Raw genomic sequence first — 17,462 nt, 5'->3', positions numbered from 1 at the left:
AGGTATATATACTCCAACAAACACTGTACAGCCCAAGGTATATATACTCCAACAAACACTTCCCAAGGTATATATACTCCAACAAACACTTCCCAAGGTATATATACTCCAACACTGTACAGCCCAAGGTATATATACTCCAACACTGCCCAAGGTATATATACTCCAACACTGTACAGCCCAAGGTATATATACTCCAACACTGTACAGCCCAAGGTATATATACTCCAACACTGTACAGCCCAAGGTATATATACTCCAACACTGTACAGCCCAAGGTATATATACTCCAACACTGTACAGCCCAAGGTATATATACTCCAACACTGCCCAAGGTATATATACTCCAACACTGTACAGCCCAAGGTATATATACTCCAACACTGTACAGCCCAAGGTATATATACTCCAACACTGTACAGCCCAAGGTATATATACTCCAACACTGTACAGCCCAAGGTATATGTACTCCAACAAACACTGTACAGCCCAAGATATATATACTCCAACACTGTACAGCCCAAGGTATATATACTCCAACAAACACTGTACAGCCCAAGGTATATATACTCCAACAAACACTGTACAGCCCAAGGTATATATACTCCAACACTGTACAGCCCAAGGTATATATACTTCAACACTGTACAGCCCAAGGTATATATACTTCAACACTGTACAGCCCAAGGTATATATACTCCAACACTGTACAGCCCAAGGTATATATACTCCAACACTGCCCAAGGTATATATACTCCAACACTGCCCAAGGTATATATACTCCAACACTGCCCAAGGTATATTTACTCCAACACTGTACATGGAGCGCAGTGCTAAGAGGGTTGTTTATTATGAAGTAAATCCCATTCAACATTTTCCACTAAACGTCTGCTAGCACATCTCAATCAAGTACAATAGTTAATAATTACCTATAAAGTGCACTACACATCTCAATCAAGTAGAGATACAATATTTTAATGTATTTTAAATCCTATTTGAACCCAGGTTTGAAGTGAATGTGAAATGACTGAGGAGAGGAGGGTTTCTGTAAAGGATAAGTATAGAGTCTGTAATGGTAATCATGCTACAGGGAGTGTCACAAATGAAACACTATTACCTATAAAGTGCACTACTTTTGACCAGAATCAAGCCGTTTCTCATCTGGCTCTAAGGGTTAGCTCCCCTGAGATAGATAGATAGATAGATAGATAGATAGATAGATAGATAGATAGATAGATAGATAGATAGATAGATAGATAGATAGATAGATAGATAGATAGATAGATAGATAGATAGATAGATAGATAGATAGATAGATAGATAGATAGATAGATAGATAGATAGATAGATAGATAGATAGATAGATAGATAGATAGATAGATAGATAGATAGATAGATAGATAGATAGATAGATAGATAGATAGATAGATAGATAGATAGATAGATAGATAGATAGATAGATAGATAGATAGTCAAGATGTTTCTCATCTGCCCTGGCTCTAAGGGTTAGCTAAGGGTTAGCTCCCCTGGCATAGAGAGAGAGAGTATGTGTGCCAAATGGCACCCTATTCCCTATATAGTGCACTACTTTTGACCGCACACCTCCTCCTCCATGCTTCACCGTGGGAACTGTGGGAACCACACATGCGGAGATCATCCATACATCTCACACAAACACAGCGGTTGGAACCAAAAATGTCACATTTGAACTCATCAGACCAAATGACAGATTGCCACCGGTCTAATGTCCATTGCGCATGTTTGTTGGCCCAAACAAGTCTCTGCTTCATATTGGTGTCCTTTAGTAGTAGTTTCTTTGCAGCAATTCGACCATGAAGGCCTGATTAAAGCAGTCTCCTCTGAACAGTTGATGTTGAGATGTGTCTGTTACTGTGAAGCATTTATTTGGGCAGTTAACTCTAATGAACTCGTCCTCAGCAGCAGAGGTAACTCTGGGTCTTCCTTTCCTATGATGGTCCTCATGAGAGCCAGTTTCATCATAGCGCTTGATGGTTTTTGCGACTGCACTTGAAGAAACTTTCAAACTTTTCAACTTTCTTTTGAAGAAAGAAAGTTCTTGAAATGTTCCATATTGACTGACCTTCATGTTTTAAAGTAACGATGGACTGTCATTTCTCTTTGCTTATTTGAGCTGTTCTTGCCATACAATGGACTTTACCAAATAGGGCTATATTTATTTTACCTTTATTTAAATAGGCAAGTTAGTTAAGAACAAATTCTTATTTTCAATGACGGCCTAGGAACAGTGGGTTAACTGCCTTGTTCAGGGGCAGAACAACAGATTTTGAACTTGTCAGCTCAGGGATTCAATCTTGCAACCTTCAGGTTACTAGTCCAACGCTCTAACCACTGCCATATTCTGTACCCCTACTGTACCTTGTCACAACGCAATTGATTGGTTCAAACGCATTAATCAGAAAAGAAATTCCACAAATTAACTTTTAACAAGGCACACCTGTTAATTGAAATGCATTCCTACCTCATGAAGCTGATTTGAGAGTTTGCCAAGAGTGTGCAAAGTTGTCATCAAGGCAAAGGGTGGCTACTTTGAAGAATCTCAACTATAAAATATATTTTTTGATATAACACATTGTTTTTTGGTTACTACATAATTCCATATGTGTTATTTCAATGTGTTGACAATGTAGAACATTTAAAAAAAATAAAGAAATACCCTGGAATAAGTAGATGTGTCCAAACTTTTGACTGGTACTGTAGATAAAGATATCCCCTGATATTGACCCTTTACGCTAACAGCCATGAATATAAAAAGGATCTCGCTCCAAATTGTGGATTTAAAAGAAAACATGAATCGTCAGCATACAATCAGCAGCATACAATGACACCTTTGTTTTTAAACCCTGAATTTCTAACCCCTTGATATTACTGTTGGATCCGATTGTAATAGCTATCATTTCGATGGCCACAATAAATAGATACGCCGATAGCGGACAACCTTGTTCTATTCCTCTTGACAGTTTAATACTTTTTGAGATGTAGACATTATTTATTATTTTATACCTAGGGTTACTCTACATAGCTTTAACCCATTGCATAAGAGATTCTCCAAAGTTGAAATACTCCAGGCTTATATATATATATATATATATATATATATATATATATATATATATATATATATATATATATATATAAATTATATATAAATTATATATATAAATTCCAGTTGTACTTTATTAAAAGCCTTTTCAAAATCAGCTATGAATACCAGACCTGGTTCGCCAGATTTTTCATAGTGTTTCTATTGTTTACAGTACTCGTCTTATATTATCTCTGATGTATCGTCCATGTAAGAAACCTGTCCGATTAGATTGAATAATATCCGACAATACATTTTGAATTCTATGCATTTTGCCAGGATTTCTGCATCAACACTGAAGTGTTATTCAGTATTTAGATAGATTGGATCTTTAAACTTACCACCTTGGTCTTGTTTCCGTGAAATCAGACCTTCTTGCTGATTATCTGATAGTCTACCATTTTTGTAGGAGTGGTTGAAACGTGCTAATAACGCGCTCCTCTGAGTAAACCCAGGGAGTTATTTGAGAACAGGGCAGAATGCCTCAGGAAACAGTGCTTCGAATAGCGGAAGAGTAAGTCAGCTAGCAAGGCATTATTGTCATTTTATAACAGGTGACGATAAGCAGAAATAAGAGAGCACCATCTCTGGTAGTAGTCGATGTGAGTTTCTCTTCCAAACAATCCCCTTGTACACAGCAAAAGCAAGCTATCTGTCTAGCTAACGTTAATGTTAGCCAAAGCAAGCTAGCGAGCTACTAATAGTGCATCCGCCAAGTAACAGCACAGATGAAAAATGATCAGGCCTACTGTACATCTTAATGTAGAAATTATTGTTGAAAACTAGTCTAGGATTGAACGGTTGCTGTTAAAATACGAATCCTTTTTATTCGGAACTGGAATAAACTGATTGAAGCAAGATGCTTTTTGAGACAAACACTCAGTTCTGGGTTGTTCATCTACAGCAGGAAGCGGTCTCCTGCCTGACTGAGAAAGCAGTAGATGTTCTGGTCCAGTTTGGCATCACATAACCTATGTGAGTCAGGGTTCTCAACTCTGGCATACTTAAAAAACAAGTACAGAAACAGACTCCATGCTGAGCATGACCTCAGGGTTTCACTGTTAAAAATGGAGCCCAGAATAGACCTGCTTACAGTTTGGCTCTTCCCTGTTTCAGCATGACAATGCCCCCCTGCACAAAGTGAGGTCCATACAGAAATGGTTTATCCATACAGAAATGGCCTTCACAGAGCCCTGACTTCAACTCTATCGAACACCATTGGGATGAATTGGAACACCGACTGTGAGTCAGGCCTAATCGCCCAACATCAGTGGCCGACCTCACTAATGCTCTTGGGGCTGAATGGAAGCAAATCCCAGCAGCAATGTTCCAACATCTAGTGGAAAGTCTTCACAGAGGAATGTAGGCTGTTATTGCAGCAAAGGGGGGACCAACTCGAGATCAATGCCCATGATTTTAGAATGAGATGTTTGACGAGCAGATGTCCACATACTTTTGATCATGTAGTGCATGAACTCGTGCACAGATGCCTCAGGCCAAAAGGTTGCTGGATCAAATCCCAGAGCTGACAAGCTAAAAATCTGTCGTTCTGCCCCTTGAGCAAGGCAGTTAACCCACTGTCCCCTGGGCACCAACGACGTGGATATTGATTAAGGCAGTCCCGCCACACCTCTCTGATTCAGAGGGGTTGATTTAAATGCAGAAGACACATTTCAGTTGAAAGCATTCAGTTCTACAACTGACTTTGTATCCCCCTTTCCCCTTTCCCTCATTCTAGATTCGACCTCTTCTATGCCAGATAATATTAAGTTATCCCGCATACTGCGTGTCTGTTTATCCAGCACTCTCTTTAAGGGCTCTGTTGTCACGGATACATAGTTTACTTTGTTTTCTCTGTTTGCCAACAGTGCCCTCTAGCGTTTTATTTCTCTTTGCGCATATCCTCAAGTTGATTGTTATTGAAGTGCGAGGGTGATATTCAGATCATCTTGGTTGTTTCTCATTTCATCTAAAATAACCAGCTTTTGATTTATGGAGATCAGATCACTTACTTTAGAAGCATTGTTGAGGTCATTGCCGGTGGAGTTTATTTAAATCAATGTCGCTGGATGAGTTCCTACATCTTTTGGCAGGCTGTTTGGCAGAGACAAGTGTATTGCCGGGGTTTTTATGGCCAGCCTGAGTTAAGGCATCCCTGCAATCCATGTTGCTGTTGGAATAGTAGTGTTGGTCAATAGAAGATTCCAGATCCCTGTCATGTGATGGATCCACCATCTCAAAGTTGTTTATAGCTAAATTTCTGGAATGTTTTGCTCACCTCACTGCAAAAGTAAACGTTCAATAGTAGGGCGCCTGTGAGAAGAGCCCCGTGGCTTCAGGTTATTCGTTGTGAGATGAAATGTGGGGAGGAGGTGTCCCAGTAGGCTACACTTAGCTATGTGTGTGGAAAACATTTGTAACTACAATAACTAGCTCTCGCTCACTCAAGTGGCTGCTAGCATCGTCTTGAAAAGGGGCATGAGGGATATTACGTTTTTCTGGTGAGAACACTAGGGAGCAGGCAATGTTTCAAATTAATATTTAGACGTTGTACTTTCCTTAAATTTAGTTTTTGTAGTTGACTAAAGAAAACAAGCAGACAACATTGCGTATGAAAAAAGTCAGGGTTTTTTGTGTGAGCCAATGGGGTAACCTAGGTAACCACAGGTTGTTTTCCCCACAGGTGGAGACGTTCTAATTCCGACTGGGTCTATGGCTTTGGGCGTGTTCATAAATTCACTCTGGCTATCTACTCCGATTTCGGAGGATAACTGATGAATTGAATAAATGATGAATTTACGAACACTCAACACCCGTTGAATATGGCCGGTGTCAGTAAACATTGGCAAAAAAAAGCTTAATTAAATTGTTGCCAGCAGCACAGTTGCAGTCACCAACGCTCTGGATAACATGAAAACAGCCTAACCAGCACTGCTAGGGCAAGTAAAAGGGTCAGAGTGGGGTGTTCTCTCATTTATGTCTAGAAGTAGCTAGCAAGCTAACTTTAGCCAGATAGCTTGGGTGCTTGACTGCCGATGAGAGGTCAGAATGCTTGGATCAACCATACTCCTCAGCCAGAGCATCCAGTGTGCACTCTAAATGCTCCGAAAGCAAAACTCTCTGAATTTCCGAACGCCCAGAGCACTCTCTGGCACTCCAGAGTGAATTTACGAACTGGCACTCCAGAGTGAATTTACAAACTGGCACTCCAGAGTGAATTTACGAATGCACCCTTGGTTTGTTGTTTTCTTTAAGGTTCTTGATATATCAGAGATCTTACCTTCTGTTTTTTGGGATGCTCTGGATCGACATGTACTAAAAAGTTCCAGTTCCCGCCAATATCCAGAAATTTCGCACAGCAATTGAAGAGGAGTAGAACAACATTACACAGGCCACAATCAACAGCCTGATCATGCAAATGAGATGTATCACGCTGCATGAGGTAAATGGTGGTCACACCAGATACTGACTGGTTTTCTAATCCACACCCCTACCTTTTTTTTAAGATATCTCTGACCAACAGTTGCATATCTGTATTCCAAGTCATGTGAAATCCATAGATTAGGGCCTAATGAATTTATTTACATTTTCAGATTTTTACATGTGAACTGTAACTAAGAAAAATCTTTGAAATTGTTGCTTGTTGAGTTTATATTTTTTTGTTCTATGTAAGTCAGAGGAGGCTGGTGGAAGGAGGTATAATAGGACAGGTTCATTGTAATGGATGGAATCAATGGTATCAAACATATAGAAACCATATGTTTGACTAGCTAGCTGGCTAACGTTTCCTAGCTATGAAACCTTACTGTAAAAAGTTACCAAATATAATGTTCTGACTCATAGAATTCCCGTCAAGATTGTCCTGATATCCCAAATATTTAAAATCAAAATGTTGTGATATGAAACTTTGAAGTTATATGTATTTGAAAATATCTACATTGGTCAATCCCCCCCCCCCCCCAAAAAAAAATGTGTATTTCCTGTTAACAAGTAATTTACGGTTTCTATGCCTTAAGTATTTCATGTGGGTCAATGTATCAGTGAATTGTGAAAATCTATCCAAGGATCGTTCCATAGGGTTGTGTTTGTAGGGAGTGATATTGGTTTCATTTTCTTCCAAATCGTAGTTAACTATGAAGTTGTTCATGTCCTTTGAAAATAGACAAAATATTCTGGGAATGTGCATCTTCAAAATGAACCCATTGTTCCTCTTTAGTGATTTAACTATATGTTGCAAGTCCCTGGGTGGTGAGTCTGGAAGGTTACTCGAGCTTTATCAGGATTAAACTGGTGTGAAACGTGTTAATGTGTGACAGACCACACAGTGAGAGGAATGGAGTTTCCCGCTTATCCCCCTTCACACACACACACACACACACACACACACACACACACACACACACACACACACACACACACACACACACACGCACACACACACACACACACACACACACACACACACACACACACACACACACACACACACACACACACACACACACACACACACACACACACACACACACACACACACACACACACACACACACACACACACACACACACACACACACACACACACACACACACACACACACACACACACGCACACACACCTAGTCTATTACTGAGTGATACTAGTTACTACTAGTCCTAGTCCATTACTGTATGTTACTAGATACTCTGGGATGGCTCAACTTCCTCCAGCTAAATCAAGACAAGGCCAAGGTAATTATTGTTTGAGCCAAAGCACAGAGAAAGAATCTAGCCGCACATTTTGAATCACATCCAATAAAGACAACACACCAGTTAAAAAATGTAATCTAATGTACCCATTAGGTCCCTCAGGTCCTCTGGCACTGGACTTTTAACTATCCCAAAGCCTAGGACCAAGAGGCATGGAGAGACAGCCTTTTAACTATCCCAAAGCCCAGGACCAAGAGGCATGGAGAGACAGCCTTTTAACTATCCCAAAGCCCAGGACCAAGAGGCATGGAGAGGCAGACTTTTAACTATCCCAAAGCCCAGGACCAAGAGGCATGGAGAGAGCAGCCTTTTAACTATCCCAAAGCCCAGGACCAAGAGGCATGGAGAGACAGCCTTTTAACTATCCCAAAGCCCAGGACCAAGAGGCATGGAGAGAGCAGCCTTTTAACTATCCCAAAGCCCAGGACCAAGAGGCATGGAGAGACAGCCTTTTAACTATCTGCCAGAGATCCTCAGGAAGGCCAAAACTGTGGACATATTTAAAAGAGATCTTAAAAACTTCTTAAGGCTAGCGGGACAACTTCCGGTGAAACTGGAGAGCGCGCAATTCAAATAAATAATCAAAACAATTATGGATATTAAACATTTAGGAACATACAAGTGTCTTATTTTGGTTAAAAGCTTAAATTCTTGTTAATCTAACTGCACTGTCTGACTTACAGTGGCTATTACAGCGAAAGCATTCCATGTGATTGTTTGAGGATTGCGCCCCACATCAAAATATTTTTCCACTGGCACAGGTTTCACAAATTCACAAATAGTGATTAAATATTCACTTACTTTTTGAAAATCTTCCTCTGATTTGTCATCCAAAGGGTCCCAGCTATAACATGAAGTGTTGTTTTGTTAGATAAAATCCTTCTTTATATCCCAAAAAGTCAGTTTAGTTGGCGCCATCGATTTGAGTAATCCACTCGTTCAACATGCCAAGATAGGAATCCAAAAATCTTCCCCTAAACTTTGTTTCAACATTCAAAATACATTTCCATTTAATCCTCAGATACCCTAAAATGTCTTAAACTATAATATTTCATACGGAAAGAAGTATGTTCAATAGGAAAATTATATTATCAGTTTTGTGTCCTCTTCCTTGCGCACATAAACAAATTTCCAAGTCTGTGTCCCTGTGGTAAAATGTATTATTCTTCCTCGTTTTGGAAGAAACAACCCTGAAACCTTGAACATTGAGTGCTGACACCCAGTGGAAGCCATAGGAAATGCATCCTGAGAGTTAGATTTCAGAATGCCCCTATACTTTCCATTGTAAGAGCATGGGCTTTCAAAAAAATATTTATTTCATTGTTGGTTTTTCAGGGCCTGAGCAACAAGCAGTTTACTTTGGGCACATCAGTCATACGGAAATGGAGAAAGATAGACCCTGTCCTGAAGAAGATTTAAAACACACCTTTTGAGCTTTGCTTTTCCTCAGGGGGAATTTTAGTTGTTCAGTTTTTATTGTTATTCTTTAGTTTTTTTATACTCTTATGTTTAACGTGTAGTAAATCTTTAAGATTTAATTTTGATTGTTTTCCTTTGTTTTTTTTCCTGTGAAGCACATTGTGTTGCATTCCATGTCTGAAATGTGCTGTATAAATAAAGTTGGAGTAGATTTGACTACTGGAGAAGCAGTCAGTCTGTAATGCCTTGAGAATTGAGTAGGGCCAGGAGTGTTTCTGGGTCATATCATCAGAAGAAACTCCTAGCTAGTACATCAAGTATACAGATGAGGTTGTTTCAAAAACATACATCTACCAACAAGCTTTCCTTGTTGTGACATTATATACTGCTCCAAAAAATTAAGGGAACACTTAAACAACACATCCTAGATGTGAATGAAAGAAATAATCTTATTAAATACTTTTTTCTTTACATAGTTGAATGTGCTGACAACAAAATCACACAAAAATAATCAATGGAAATCCAATTTATCAACCCATGGAGGTCTGGATTTGGAGTCACACTCAAAATTAAAGTGGAAAACCACACTACAGGCTGATCCAACTTTGATGTAATCTCCTTAAAACAAGTCAAAATAAGGCTCAGTAGTGTGTGTGGCCTCCACGTGCCTGTATGACCTCCCTACAACGCCTGGGCATGCTCCTGATGAGGTGGCGGATGGTCTTCTGAGGGATCTCCTCCCAGACCTGGACTAAAGCATCCGCCAACTCCTGGACAGTCTGTGGTGCAACGTGGCGTTGGTGGATGGCGCGAGACATGATGTCCTAGATGTGCTCAATTGGATTCAGGTCTGGGGAACGGGCGGGCCAGTCCATAGCATCAATGCCTTCCTCTTGCAGGAACTGCTGACACACTCCAGCCACATGAGGTCTAGCATTGTCTTGCATTAGGAGGAACCCAGGGCCAACCGCACCAGCATATGGTCTCACAAGGGGTCTGAGGATCTCATCTTGGTACCTAATGGCAGTCAGGCTACCTCTGGCGAGCACATGGAGGGCTGTGCGGCCCCCCAAAGAAATGCCACCCCACACCATGACTGACCCACCACCAAACCGGTCATGCTGGAGGATGTTGCAGGCAGCAGAACGTTCTCCACGGCGTATCCAGACTCTGTCACCTCTGTCACATGTGCTCAGTGTGAACCTGCTTTCATCTGTGAAGAGCACAGGGCGCCAGTGGCGAATTTGCCAATCTTGGTGTTCTCTGGCAAATGCCAAACGTCCTGCACGGTGTTGGGTTGTAAGCACAACCCCCACCTGTGGACGTCGGGCCCTCATACCACCCTCATGGAGTCTGTTTCTGACCGTTTGAGCAAACACATGCACATTTGTGGCCTGCTGGAGGTCATTTTGCAGGGCTCTGGCAGTGCTTCTCCTGCTCCTCCTTGCACAAAGGCGGAGGTAGCGGTCCTGCTGCTGGGTTGTTGCCCTCCTACGGCCTCCTCCACGTCTCCTGATTTACTGGCCTGTCTCCTGGTAGCGCCTCCATGCTCTGGACACTACGCTGACAGACACAGCAAACCTTCTTGCCACAGCTCGCATTGATGTGCCATCCTGGATGAGCTGCACTACCTGAGCCACTTGTGTGGGTTGTAGACTCCATCTCATGCTACCACTAGAGTGAAAGCACTGCCAGCATTCAAAAGTGACCAAAACATCAGCCAGGAAGCATAGGAACTGAGAAGTGGTCTGTGGTCCCCACCTGCAGAACCACTCCTTTATTGGGGGTGTCTTGCTAATTGCCTATAATTTCCACCTGTTGTCTATTCCATTTACACAACAGCATGTGAAATTTATTGTCAATCAGTGTTGCTTCCTAAGTGGACAGTTTGATTTCACAGAAGTGTGATTGACTTGGAGTTACATTGTGTTGTTTAAGTGTTCCCTTTATTTTTTTGAGCAGTATATATTTCCCATCTTTGCTCTAAGATCTTTGAGGTAGTGAAAATGCAAAAGTTTTCACAGGCACAAGTTAGAAAGTTACAGGAGGGTAGAGCCCACCTGACCACTTGACCAGAGTTCCGACGTGCTCTACGGCCACACCCCTCAAACTAAACTATGTGATGGTAGAGAAGGCCAAGAGTGGCAGCTGCTGCTATAATTATCCCCTATCCGGTAACGCTTGTCCCGTAGCCACTCCGCGTGTAGCTCCTACCCCAGTCCACAACACTAACAGGGGCTCCTGCTGAAGAAGGAATGGGGACGGAGGGGGTAGGAGACGGTCTGACAGATGGGGTAGGAGGGGTGAAGAGGGGGTAGGAGGGGTCAAAAGAGGGGGTATGAGGGTGTTCTTTAGGGGGGGTAGGAGGGGGTTCTGAAGAGGGAAGGGCATGTCAGAGGGCTCTCGCTCTGCAAACACCTAGGAGAGGAGTGGAGTAGAGCTCATCATTAAGCTCGAGGCCTGCCGCAGGAGTCGCTAGAGCGCGATAGGACAAGAACAACCCTCCCCTAAGCCAGACGACACTGGGCACCGCCCCAAGGGTCTCCCCGGTCGCGGCCAGCTGCGACAGAGCCTGGACTTGAACCAGGTTCTCTAGTGGCACAGCTAGCACCGCGATGCAGTACCTTAGACCACTGCACCACTTGGGAGGCCTGTATTTATATATTCTTAATTTCATTCCTTTTCTTTAGATTTTTTGGGTATTGTGTTTGTTGTGAAATTGTTAGATATTATTTGTTAGATATTACTGCACTGTTGGAGCTAGAAACACAAGCATTTCTTTACACCAGCAATAACATCTGCTAAACACGTGTATGTGACCAATAAGATTTGATTTGTTTTGAGAGGAGCGAGGCCCGGACTGCATGGCTCCCCTGGTCTCAACACACACACACACACACACACACACACAACCACCCTCCTCCCCCACAGGCCAGTTAATTAGAGGTATAGAGGGAAAGGAACTCTCTGCTGATTGGACCATGTGAAAAAGCCGGTAGAGTGCAGTTGGCCGATCAGCCAGCCTGTGACAATATCAGAGCTCTAGAGACTTCCCACATCACCGCAATGCAAACTTGGGTTCACATACTATTTGAAATCATTGTTAGTACTTTATAGTAGCTTCATTATGGGTTGTCTGTTGCAATGGAACCAATAGGAAACTTCCAAACGTGTGAGCCCCGCCCACCTGGAACTTCAGGCATGCTAAAGAACATGCTGAAACTATTTGAAATATTTGAAATACTATTTGAACCCAGGTTTGCTTCTGACTGAGGTTTAGGGCTAAGCACTAAAACACAGGGTACCGAAGCGCCAAGCTCCAACCAACTTAACCCAAACCAAGGTAATAATGACTGTAGGGTAATAACTGCTCCTTCTCATGACCCAGATAGCAGCAGAACAGTCATCCAGGAAGCCTCTCTCTCTCTGCAGAGCCCCTGGGATTATATGGTAATTACATGGTGGACTTTTACATGGTTAACTAATGCAATCAATTAGTGACTGGCCAATATGAAATAAATACTATAGTTTATAATGGTGTAAATACTGTGGTATTACTATATTTATAGTACTGTGTTTTCTTTATTCAATAACTATAGTTCCTAGCATCCGATTTGGACAAAATGTTCTCAAACGATGAGTTATACAGGAAGGAATCCAGAGAAATGGTCAACAGCCACCCACGGACCCCCCACACCCCACAGACCCCCCGCACCCCACGGCCCCCCCCCACCCCCCACGGACCCCCCCACCCCCACGGACCCCCCACACCCCACGGACCCCCCACGGACCCCCACGGACCCCCACACCCCACAGACCCCCCACACCCCACGGCCCCCCACGGACCCCCCACACCCCACGGACCCCCACACCCCACGGACCCCCCACCCCCACGGACCCCCCACACCCCACGGACCCCCCCACAGACCCCCCCACACCCCACGGACCCCCCACACCCCATGGACCCCCCACACCCCACGGACCCCCCCACACCCCACGGACCCCCCACACCCCACGGACCCCCACACCCCCCACACCCCACTGACCCCCCACACCCCACGGACCCCCCACACCCCACGGGCCCCCCACACCCCGACTACATGTGTGGGTATGGATGTGGGCACGCAGACCCGCAAGCCCCTCATGAGTTCAGATATTTTGTAGCCCCCACCTCCATCAGAGTGGCCTTCTCTGGCCCCACCCCCCAGAACCGCTAGTGCATCAGAGTGGCCCTCCCTGGCCCCACCCCCCAGAACCGCTAGTGCATCAGAGTGGCCCTCCCTGGCCCCACCCCCCAGAACCGCTAGTGCATCAGAGTGGCCCTCCCTGGGCTAGATCATGTGATCATGTGTCCCAGGGCAGCAGGGCAGAGTAGTGTGGTTAGCAGACATTGATGAGAAGTGGTGTAGTGGACCCACTGGGGCAGCAGCTAAATGCACTGAGTTAATTAGAGTGAGAGATCAGGGCTGTGATCTGTGTTGAGGCCCAGAAACAGAGATCCAAACAAAGAAGCCCTGTTGTATAGAGGTCTGCTGTAAAGAGGTCTGTTGTAAAGAGGTCTGTTGTAAAGAGGTCTGTTGTAAAGAGGTCCTGCTGTAAAGAGGTCTGTTGTTAAGAGGTCTGTTGTTAAGAGGTCTGTTGTAAAAGAGGTCTGTTGTAAAGAGGTCTGTTGTAAAAGAGGTCTGTTGTAAAAGAGGTCTGTTGTAAAAGAGGTCTGTTGTATAGAGGTCTGTTGTAAAAGAGGTCTGTTGTAAAAGAGGTCTGTTGTAAAGAGGTCTGTTGTAAAAGAGGTCTGTTGTAAAGAGGTCTGTTGTAAAAGAGGTCTGTTGTAAAGAGGTCTGTTGTAAAGAGGTCTGTTGTAAAAGAGGTCTGTTGTAAAGAGGTCTGTTGTAAAAGAGGTCTGTTGTAAAAGAGGTCTGTTGTATAGAGGTCTGTTGTAAAGTGGTCTGTTGTAAAAGAGGTCTGTTGTAAAGAGGTCTGTTGTAAAGAGGTCTGTTGTAAAAGAGGTCTGTTGTAAAGAGGTCTGTTGTAAAGAGGTCTGTTGTAAAGAGGTCTGTTGTAAAAGAGGTCTGTTGTAAAGAGGTCTGTTGTAAAAGAGGTCTGTTGTAAAGAGGTCTGTTGTAAAAGAGGTCTGTTGTAAAGAGGTCTGTTGTAAAAGAGGTCTGTTGTAAAGAGGTCTGTTGTAAAAGAGGTCTGTTGTAAAGAGGTCTGTTGTAAAGAGGTCTGTTGTAAAAGAGGTCTGTTGTAAAGAGGTCTGTTGTAAAAGAGGTCTGTTGTAAAGAGGTCTGTTGTAAAGAGGTCTGTTGTAAAGAGGTCCTGTTTTAAACTGTTTCTCCTCTCAGTGGGAATCCCCCTCTCCCTTTCCTTGTCCTGCTGTCTCTTCTTTCTCTCTCTCTTTCTTTCTTTCTTCCTTTCTTTCTCCCCTCTCTCTGTCAGAAGGTGAGTGTAGCTGGTGCATGAAGTCAGGCGCAGGAGAGCAAAATGAGTGAGCAACATACTTTACTCATAAATCAAGGCACAAGGTAACAAATACACTTAATAGAAACTATAAATATTACGCACGGGTGAAAACAGCACCCGTCAAAAAACCAGCCATCATGAACCGACATGAACAATAAAACAATCACGCACAATAAACATGGGGGAAACAGAGGGTTAAATACATGAACATATAATTGGGGAATGAAAACCAGATGTGTAGAAGACAAAGACGAACCGATGGAAAATGAAAGGTGGTTAATACAGTGTGGTTAATACAGTGTGGTTAATACCGTGTGGTTAATACCGTGTGGTTAATACAGTGTGGTTAATACCGTGTGGTTAATACAGTGTGGTTAATACCGTGTGGTTAATACCGTGTGGTTAATACCATGTGGTTAATACAGTGTGGTTAATACCATGTGGTTAATACAGTGTGGTTAATACCGTGTGGTTAATACCGTGTGGTTAATACCGTGTGGTTAATACAGTGTGGTTAATACCGTGTGGTTAATACCGTGTGGTTAATACCGTGTGGTTAATACCGTGTGGTTAATACCGTGTGGTTAATACCGTGTGGTTAATTACGTGTGGTTAATACCGTGTGGTTAATACCGTGTGGTTAATACCGTGTGGTTAATACAGCGGTTAATACAGTGTGGTTAATACCATGTGGTTAATACCATGTGGTTAATACAGTGTGGTTAATACAGCGGTTAATACCGTGTGGTTAATACCGTGTGGTTAATACCATGTGGTTAATACAGTGTGGTTAATACAGCGGTTAATACCATGTGGTTAATACCATGTGGTTAATACCATGTGGTTAATACAGTGTGGTTAATACAGCGGTTAATACAGTGGTTAATACCGTGTGGTCAATACAGCGGTTAATACAGTGGTTAATACCATGTGGTTAATACCATGTGGTTAATACAGTGTGGTTAATACCATGTGTTTAATACAATGTGTGGTTAATACAGCGGTTAATACAGTGTGGTTAATACAGCGGTTAATACCATGTGGTTAATACCATGTGGTTAATACCGTGTGGTTAATATCGTGTGGTTAATACCATGTGGTTAATACCATGTAGTTAATACCATGTGGTTAATACCGTGTGGTTAATACCGTGTGGTTAATACCGTGTGGTTAATACCGTGTGGTTAATACAGCGGTTAATACAGTGTGGTTAATACCATGTGGTTAATACCATGTGGTTAATACAGTGTGGTTAATACAGCGTGGTTAATACCGTGTGGTTAATACCGTGTGGTTAATACCGTGTGGTTAATACCGTGTGGTTAATACCGCGGTTAATACCGTGTGGTTAATACCATGTGGTTAATACCGTGTGGTTAATACCGTGTGGTTAATACCGTGTGGTTAATACCGTGTGTTAATACCGTGTGGTCAATACAGCGGTTAATACAGCGTGGTTAATACCATGTGGTTAATACCATGTGGTTAATACAGTGTGGTTAATACCATGTGGTTAATACAGTGTGGTTAATACAGTGTGGTTAATACAGCAGTTAATACAGTGTGGTTAATACAGCGGTTAATACCATGTGGTTAATACCATGTGGTTAATACAGTGTGGTTAATACAGCGGTTAATACAGTGTGGTTAATACCATGTGGTTAATACCATGTGGTTAATACCATATAAGGCAGACAGCCACTATCTCTCCATACCCAACACTATAAGGAACATCTGACGGCCGTGGGCTGAACACATGTCCATTCACAAAAACACATCAGCTAAACAGACATTTAGTTCTGAAAACTGAAATCACATTTACATTTTAGTCATTTAGCAGACGCTCTTATCCAGAGCAATTTACAGTGGTGAATGCATACATTTCATACATTTTTTTTTTCTTCCCGTACTGGTCCCCCATGGGAATCGAACCCACAACCCTGGCGTTGCAAACACTGTGCTCTACCAACTGAGCCACACGGGACGACCACATGGGATCCTCTAATGCTGAGAAATGCACAGTCACAGACCCTGATAGATGGAGGACAGCGTTCACTTTAACCTCTTAGTCTGTGCTCATAGGGAACCGGGTGTCCTGTCTGCTGTGTATTTCTGGACCAGAACGAGCCATTAGTCAGAGAATCACTCTAGTGAAGTCACGCATTACAACGCTGTCCTCCATCTTGTTTCTGTTCTGATTGAGGTTACAATTATCCTTAATCTGATGCTTAATTCTCTCTCCACGACCACCTTCTACAACACACACACACACACACACACACACACACACACACACCCTCTACAACACACACACACACACACACACACTCCACGTCCACCCTCTATAACACACACACTCCACGACCACCCTCTATAACACACACCACACACACACACACACACACACTTTGTTGAACGCTGTATACCATGTGCATCCTGTACATACGACTAGTAAAAGGGATTTAACCATGATCCTTTGGTCATCAAGTGTTGTGTTGTTCTGCAGGAGAAAAGGAAAAGACAGTCAGAGATTGAAGACAAGAGGAGACAGCTGGACGATCTGGTGCTGCAGCTCCAACACCTCAAGGTAAACACGTATACACTGAGCTCCAACAGCTCCAACACCTCAAGGTAAACACGTATACACTGAGCTCGAACAGCTCCAACACCTCAAGGTAAACACGTATACACTGAGTTCCAACACCTCAAGGTA

General features: G+C 42.9%; 1 protein-coding gene across 1 annotated transcript in view; it reads left to right on the top strand.

The window, feature by feature from the left end:
- Window positions 1-17,462, top strand: part of LOC123726683 (paralemmin-2-like) — a 56,094-nt gene that overhangs the window by 1,833 nt on the left and 36,799 nt on the right. The window contains exon 2 of the mRNA XM_045694206.1: window positions 17,256-17,336. Within this exon, the coding sequence (XP_045550162.1) occupies window positions 17,256-17,336 (81 nt within the window). The remainder of the gene's footprint in view (window positions 1-17,255; window positions 17,337-17,462) is intronic.

Source organism: Salmo salar, chromosome ssa01 (assembly GCF_905237065.1).
Source record: "Salmo salar chromosome ssa01, Ssal_v3.1, whole genome shotgun sequence".
Classification (NCBI taxonomy): Eukaryota; Metazoa; Chordata; class Actinopteri; order Salmoniformes; family Salmonidae; genus Salmo; species Salmo salar.
This window is presented reverse-complemented; position numbering and strand designations above follow the sequence as displayed.